This window comes from Zeus faber (genome assembly GCF_960531495.2).
Source record: "Zeus faber genome assembly, chromosome: 17".
In the NCBI taxonomy this organism is placed as follows: Eukaryota; Metazoa; Chordata; class Actinopteri; order Zeiformes; family Zeidae; genus Zeus; species Zeus faber.
The window spans coordinates 21,187,279-21,195,733 of NC_137204.1; the positions used below are offsets into that span (position 1 = coordinate 21,187,279).

The 8,455-nt window shown below is 47.9% G+C and overlaps 1 protein-coding gene across 1 annotated transcript in view; it reads left to right on the top strand.

Moving 5' to 3' along the window:
* The first annotated feature begins 5,354 nt into the window (after positions 1–5,354).
* Positions 5,355–8,455, top strand: part of rc3h2 (ring finger and CCCH-type domains 2) — a 21,885-nt gene continuing 18,784 nt past the window's right edge. Inside the window, exons 1-2 of the mRNA XM_080018366.1 lie at positions 5,355–5,442; positions 7,909–8,237. Coding sequence (XP_079874492.1) covers positions 8,007–8,237 — 231 coding nt within the window. The 5' untranslated portion in view covers positions 5,355–5,442; positions 7,909–8,006. The remainder of the gene's footprint in view (positions 5,443–7,908; positions 8,238–8,455) is intronic.

Below are 8,455 nucleotides of genomic sequence, written 5' to 3' on the forward strand. Positions count from 1 at the left end.
GACCTCGACCGTGTCCGTGGTTGTCACGGGCCAGACACTTTGAGCAGAGAAAAATGCCAAGGAGAATGATAATAAAATTAAAATAGGAACAACAACAAAGTACAATAGTGACAGTTTTGATCATACTTTCACTGTTATCTCCCTAACCGTAGTACAGAACGGTATGGGAGTTAGGAATGTTTCGTTTGCAATAACATCTTCTCAGATTGGGGTCCCAGAGGGGCTCCTCTCGAGCGGCGACGGAACAAAGTTCAATTTTTTTCGACAACAGCTCTGCGGTTTCTCAAGACGTGCGCGCGTCGCTCCGACGCGGAGGATCGTTTACACGCTCGGAACCGTCCGGCTGAAGTGCGGCGCGTTCGGGGGAGGGGGGTTCGCTTCATAACTCACGCTGAAATGCACCGCACTTCTGACGGGCGAAACCATCTCTAAGCGTAACCCGGTGCTGCGCGGGATTGCATAACAGAATACTGTTGCCCCCACTTCCTGCGCACAGCAACTCTCACACAGGCTGTACACCCACACGCTACGATGCCAATAAGGAGCCTTCACAGAGCCATTTATCTCCTTGTTCAAGACTCACGGCCTTGCATGAAGTTTGGCGTCCTCCTCGCCTCCTTTGCTTTGCTTTATGGGCTGTAGTTAAAAGTGAACCTGTGAAAGTCCGTTACTTACAGTGTCTGTTGATGTTCAAGCAGCCCCGTTATATTTATCTAGGTCGGGCCGGCTCCCATATGCCGCGGAAGCCCGACTCTTCCGATCGCCGTTGTTTGCCCATACTGCGTATTAATGTGACATTTCGGCGCAAAGATCCCAGAAAACCACCGTTGTCACGGAATCATATCCTAAAAAAAATTAAAATAAAATTATGTATATTCACTTGACTGTAGTTCTTCATATTGAAGCAAATTGCATATTGTGTAAGTTCATACAAAACAATATTTTTTAGTGGAGTTACAGTGAATAGCTAAAATCCATCGCGAAATTGAGACGAAATGTAAATGACATTTTGTGAAAGAAGTAACAGATATATACGGGTTATGCTTTCTATTAGGAATGTCAATGGAAATGACAATTTAACTTTATCATCACTCTACATGAGGCCGCACCTTATTTACATGAGTTGAAATTCCCTGTAGGAAGCTGCATTCTCGAAAAAAATAAAATAAAAAAAAAAGGAACCTCTCGCGCAACTCCTCGGTGTTCCTCCTCAGCCTGGGTAATGGCGTGATTCGTTTGTTAAAAACGGTTTCCCATAAATCAGCGCTCACCGATCACGCACGCCGGGCGCACAGAGCCCCCGTCGGACGGAACGCGCAAAAATGTGGACTTACATCTACGTGGTGGATTTAGGATTTTACCGTGACATTGGCAGCCGCTTTGGACGAAACCCTTGTTTTGCCTGTTTCACGACCTGCGTTTCTACCGAAGAGGAGGAACGTAGGGATGTCGGGTTATCAACAACGACTGTTTGGACGGCGTCTCGTGGTGAGCGCATATCACTCAGCGCGCACGGCGTTCAGGCTGATAACCCGTAAAGGGATCGTTCCAATTCCGGCTGCCACTCAAGTGATAGAAAGGAAAGATAATTCAGGTAATTGTGTGGCGTAAATAATCGATTCGAGTTAATACCTGTTTTGAAAAAACATGCATTAAGGCTGTGACATAACGACGTGTATTTTGGTCACTGTTCCTGTAATTCTAATGATATGTTCATCTGTCGATTCCTCGTGGTTAGAGGTGTAGGTAGGGTCAAAATGTGTCTTGCACTTACACATAGAAGAGAGTGTGTGTGTGTGTGTGTGTCTGTGTGTGTGTCTGTGTGTGTGCACGCGCGCGTGTGTCTGTTTGTGTGTGTCTGCCCGCACGAGTGTATGTGTGTGTGTGTGTCTGTGCGTGTCTGTTTGTGTGTGTGTCTGTGTGTGTGCACTCACGCACGAGTGTGTGTCTGTGTGTGTCTATCTGTGTGTGTGTGCGCGCACACGTGTGTGTGTGTCTGTGTGTGTCTGTTTGTGTGTGTGTCAGTGTGTGCGCGCGCACGTATGTGTGGGTGTCTGGGTGTGTCTGTGTGTGTGTGCGCGCACGTATGTGTGTGTGTCTGTGTGTGTCTGTTTGTGTGTGTGTGCGTGTGTGTGTGTGTGTGTGTCTGTGTGTGTGTCTGTGTGTGTGTGTGCACGCGCACGTCTGTTTGTGTGTGTGTGCGCGCACGAGTGTGTGTGTGTGTGTGTCTGTGCGTGTCTGTTTGTGTGTGTGTCTGTGTGTGTGCACTCGCGCACGAGTGTGTGTCTGTGTGTGTCTATCTGTGTGTGTGTGCGCGCACAAGTGTGTGTGTGTCTGGGTGTGTCTGTGTGTGTGTGTGTGTGTGTGTGTGTGCGCGCGCGTATGTGTGTGTGTCTGTTTGTGTGTGCGTGTGTGTGTGTGTGTGTGTGTGTGTGTCTGTGTGTGTGTCTGTGTGTGTGTGTGCACACGCACGTCTGTCTGTTTGTGTGTGTGTGCGCGCACGAGTGTGTGTGTGTCTGTGCGTGTCTGTTTGTGTGTGTGTCTGTGTGTGTGCACTCGCGCACGAGTGTGTGTCTGTGTGTGTCTATGTGTGTGTGTGTGCGCGCACAAGTGTGTGTGTGTCTGTGTGTGTCTGTTTGTGTGTGTGTGTCAGTGTGTGTGCGCGCACGTGTGTGTGTGTGTGTGTGCGCGCGCACGTATGTGCGTGTGTCTGTGTGTGTCTGTTTGTGTGGGTGCGTGTGTGTGTGTGTGTGTGTGTGTCTGTATGTGTGTCTGTGTGTGTGTGTGCACGCGCACGTGTGTCTGTTTGTGTGTGTGTGTGTGTGTGTGTCTGTGCGTGTCTGTGTGTGTGTCTGTGTGTGTGCACTCACGCACGAGTGTGTGTCTGTGTGTGTCTATCTGTGTGTGTGTGCGCGCACAAGTGTGTGTGTCTGTGTCTGTGTGACTGTTTTTGTGTGTGTGTGTGTGTGCGCGTGCACGTGTGTGTGTGTGTGTGTCTGTGTGTGTGCGCTCACGTATGCGTGTGTGTGTCTGTTTGTGTGTGTGTGTGTGTGTGCACTCGCGCATGAGTGTCTGGGTGTGTCTGTCGGTCTGTGTGTGTGTGTGTGTGTGTGTGTGTTTGTGTGTGGGTGCGCGGCGTGTTTCGAAGGCGCGAGTTCATTTTTGCAGATTTAAAAAAGCCTTCGCACATCTCGACAAACGCGGGTGAACATTGGTTCTCGAGCCCACAACTTTTCTACAAACTCAAAGGTCTCGACAACTACAAAAATAAAACAACAGAAAAAACCTTGAGCTGGAACCCTCCCCACGACCGCAAATCATTACGCTTTTTGTCCGACTACAGAACCGAGCTCAAAAAAGGCGACGCTGTTTTGACTCCACGCCTCCACTTCCTCTTCCCACTAACCTACATTAAGTGTGGATTACGGGTCAGAGCCAAGCGTAACAAAGCCAATGGCGTTTTGTTCAGTATAATCAGAATGAAATGAAATATGAGACCTCGCCACATAGCTATCACACACACACACACACACACACACACACACACACACACACACACACACACACACACACACACACAAACACGCACAGACGCACGCACGCACGCACATGCACAGACACACACACGCACACAAAGACACACACACACACACACAGACTGACACACACACATACACACACACACAGACGCACACACGCACAGACACACACACACACACACAGAAAGACACACACACACACACACACACAGACTGACACACACACATACACACACACACACACAGACACACAGACGCACGCACGCACGCATATGCACAGACACACACACACACACACAGACTGACACACACATACACACACACACACACACACACACACACACACAAAGACACACACACACACACACAGACTGACACACACATACACACACACACACACACACGCCGCAATGGCGACTGTGAGGAGGGTGGGGCTGGCACATGTTCTCACATTTACATTCCATAGTTTCAATTTTCATCTGTGACCCATGAAGTGTGTGTGTGTGTGTGTCGTTAAGGTTTTTTGTGTGTGTGTGTGTGTGTGTGTGCGCGTGTGTGTGTGTGTGCATTTTTTAGAAGTGTGCCTGTACGCAATTGCGAACAACAACTTTTATCTGAAACCCACATTTCATAGCACAGTAGTGCACGAGTTTATTAACTTTGTGAACGTTGTTTCATTGTTTGAGCTCCAAAACTTTTCCAGGCGAGGTCACGTAAATCAGTCATCGGCTGCCGTGTGGAGGCACGTTTTCCAATTGTTAAACACGCACGCACACGCACACACACACACACACACACACAAAACAAAAGAAAACTCGGGTGTCGCAACCGCTACTGCGAGGCTCATTGCCTGTGGCTGTACGTTGACCCTCATGCCACCCTCACGCTACGCGCTCGCCTATCTCGGCGAATTTCAGAAAGGGGTGCTAACTGCCGATAATGACTTACTTACTGTAAGAGGATTCGCGGGTGAGATCATGGCGCACGTGCCGATTAAAAAAGGGCACCCTTTGTTCTCGCACAGAGGATGCGTTCTCCATGGAGCGTAAACAAGAAGGAGGTAAAAAATGTCTTTTAAAATGAACAGCGAAGGACCGAGCCTCGTGTGGGAAGTTGCGGTCGCGGACACACGCGCACACGCACACACACACACACACACACACACACACACACACACACACACTCACACACTCACACACAAGCACACACACACGCACCAACGCAAGCACACACGCACAGGCGCGCGCACACACACACACACACACACACAGACACACACACACACACACACACACACACACACACTGTTCGCATTGCAGTCAAAAGACAATGGCAATCCAACAGGTTGTATTTGTATAGAGACTTTTCTTTGTGCTTTCTTGCACAGAAATGTGGATTTTCGTGAATGTCTAGCTTCCCCCACCCCCGCCCGCTCTGGCAAACTGGCCCTAATGTTCCGCGGGTTCTCGGCACAAACAGGATCTCACAGACAGTTGCTCGGAGCAGCAACAGGTGGTCGGCTCTCCAGGCTTATGAATCACTGTCATTGTTGCTCCCAGGGAGCCCACACTCCAATCTACGCCCCGAACCTGGCACCATTTCAACCTCGGCGTCGGACGCTTTTTCTTTTTAGTCGCATCCGCCGGGGTTTTTTTTTGTTTTTTTTTCCGGCGCCCAAAACCTCCCGGCGGATCGGCGGCCCCAGGGTGCGCGCTGTCACGCCACCTTCCGCCGCTCCTTCCTTACCGGACGGCGGCTGCGGCGGTCGCACTGGCGCGCCGCAATATCTGTCATCGGTGTTATATTCGGCGTCCTCGCGGAGGGGAAACACAGTATGACGCGCGGGGACAGAGCGGAGCTTCCCACGCACCGCGGACGCTGCGAGCACGAGGCCACGTGGAGGGTGCGTAACTCTTGTGAGAAAAGCTAAAATATAAACAGTGTAAACACTGATTTTATGGTTAAGCTGTTTCGAGCCGGGGTTTCCCCTGTCCCCTGTCGTTTATTGTAAAATTGGTGTTTTTTCGCTGATTTGTCTCGGACAGTTTCGTTTTGTTTTTTTTTGTGTGAAATGTACAGTGAATGTCTGCTTCATAGAGAAACGCTTTTATATTGCTGAAAAGCTTTTTTTGTTTTTAATTACCCGTGCATGTTGAGACACGCACGCACACACACACACACACACACACACACACACACACACACACACACGCACACACACGCAGTTTGCGAGACAGAAAATCAAAGCGGTGAGTCACAGGGAGAGAAACTTTGTGTCCGTTCGTGTCTGTGTGTCCGACACAAGTACATATTTTGTCGTTAAATCCGCCTCAAAGTTAACGCTGAGGGCTTATCGTGGATCCTGGGTGGAAATGGCAGCAGCTGTTGTTTTTGGGACAACCGAGGCAGATGCCACAACTGAAAGCAACAGGTGCTGCTGCTTCCTGCTGCAGACACTTGGAACAAATACAAAGTGAACATTCCCTTCTTCACGTGGGCAGGTTTTAAAGGTTTTGCTTTTATTTTGATGTTTGAAAGGTTGATGGTAACTTTATGATGACAACTGTCAAATCCTTCCTTTTATTATTATTATTTTTTAATTGTAATAATACTAATAATAATAATAATAATAATAATAATAATAATAATAATAATAATTATTATTATTATTATTATTAGGGGTCCCACCCCTTTGGGGGCCTATTGCTTTCGTTAATGAAAAATGTTACATGATGTCGTGGTGTGTGGATCTCATGGATCCGCTGCACTCACAGACAAGATGAATAAAATGTTTATCCGGGGCAGTTCTGACATGCCATTTTCCAAGTTTGATACAGATCGGTCCATCATTCTAATTTAGTAAAACACTGCATTTTTTCATCAACGACGCAACGTGCGCGCATGGCCGCATGATAGCATTGTAGTCTAGTGATTGGTTAACAATCGGGAACTCACCAAGATGGCGGCACGTGCAGATGTAACTGACGTCAGAACTTTATGGATGTCATAGATCCAACAAACCCAGGCCCCTATCCTCTGAATAAGATTTGTATTCGAGGCGGTTCCAACATGGCGTCGTTCGAGTTTCATCCCGATCGGCGGTTCAGTGTTGTGGCAGAAGTTCGTGACCTCAGCAAGATGGCGCCGGGCGTATAAATCCTTGTGCGCATGGGCAAGTTCACAGAGTACACAGGTCACGTCATAGAACTGCAGCCTACCAGGCCGTTACGAGTGAGCTTCTGCACTCATAAAATATACCGGAGCTGATAGCCAGGACACCGGGCTCATCGTGGACTGTTATCAGCTCTGGCGGCGTTGGCAGCTGAGTGCAATTTGTCCTTGTTTTTCGTGTGATCGGAATTATCCATGTGTGGCAAAGCAAATAATCTGTGCATCCGTGCGCCAGCTGCCGGCTCCATGGAGCGTGCACACAACACAAGCTCCACGGAAACGAGACACACGGGGCTTTTCTGTTGTTGTTGTTGTTGCGTTCAGTTAGGAAAAAGTAAATAAATAAATCATCTCAAATAATAAAAACACATTTGTTTCATTTGGAGAAGCGGGAAACACGTTCAGTGTCCCGTTATATATACAGTATAAATGCGTATCGGAGCCTCCATTATGCATTTACGCCACTGCTCTGCACCTTTCTGTTTTACAAATGATCAGTCTTAAATAAATATAAAAGTTAAAACAATTGTCACACAGCAGTTATTTTGATTTAGAGTATTTGATGAAAATGGAACAAGGAAATCCTTGTTGGTGTTGTGCTGACGAGAGCCAAAGCACACTCGTCCATTGAACTTTAACGAAGGGCCGACTACCTTGGCCCCTGTGTATTGCTACTTGCAGCTATATTTATTATTCTTATCGTACTAATACCACTACTAATAATGATAATAATAACACCTTTCATACAAATACACTACATGCAGCTCACAAAGATTTTCATTACTAGAAGGAATAATTCTGAAAGCTGAGGCTTTCTTAATGCACACTTAAATACAATTACATGTTTAGCACTACATACATTTTTAAAGCAGATTGTGATTTAAGTGCAGATGGAAAGTATACATATGTGCTGGGGAAGATTGCAAATAATAGATATATTTTCATGCTTAATATAAAATGAGTTACAGGTTATGTTGGTGATGTATCATACGGTCTGCACATCACGTGGGGGGACTCTCAGAAAGTGCAGTTATAAGTCACTTAACCTCATACAATCAGTGTGGCTGCGGCCCCTCGCTGACTCTGTCACGGTGACCCGTGCGCGTGTCCCCGAAATCGCCGAGTCATTTTGTGGAGACTCACTCACTCGGCTATCCCCCCCCTTTTTTTCATTCTCTTCCTCCATCTTCCCTCGCAGTCACGATCGGAGCCGGTGAGGAGGAGCGGCGGTAGCGAGTGTTGCCATGCGATCCGGCTGAGAGCTGCAGCGCCCCCTCGGAGCGGCGTGGCGGCAGCATGCCGGTGCAGGCGGCCCAGTGGACGGAGTTCCTCTCCTGTCCCATCTGCTACAATGAGTTTGACAGCAGCGGACACCAGCCCATCAGCCTGGGCTGCTCCCACACCGTGTGCAAGACCTGCCTGCACAAGCTGCACCGCAAGGCCTGTCCCTTCGACCAGACGGCCATCAGCACCGACATCGACCTGCTGCCCGTCAACTGTGCCCTGCTGCAGCTGGTGGGAGCTCCGGTGAGAGGGCTCAGGGGGCTTAGGGGGCTTGTTTGATTCATTCATTTAATCAATTAAATTGTCATGCAAATGTTTTGTATGTAACCTTTAAGTAAGTTGTATATTTCCAATTTGTTAAATTTTTATTGTTACTTTATTATTATTGCATATTCCTAGATGATCCATCTTTGTTGTCAGTAATCTATCTATCTATCTATCTATCTATCTATCTATCTATC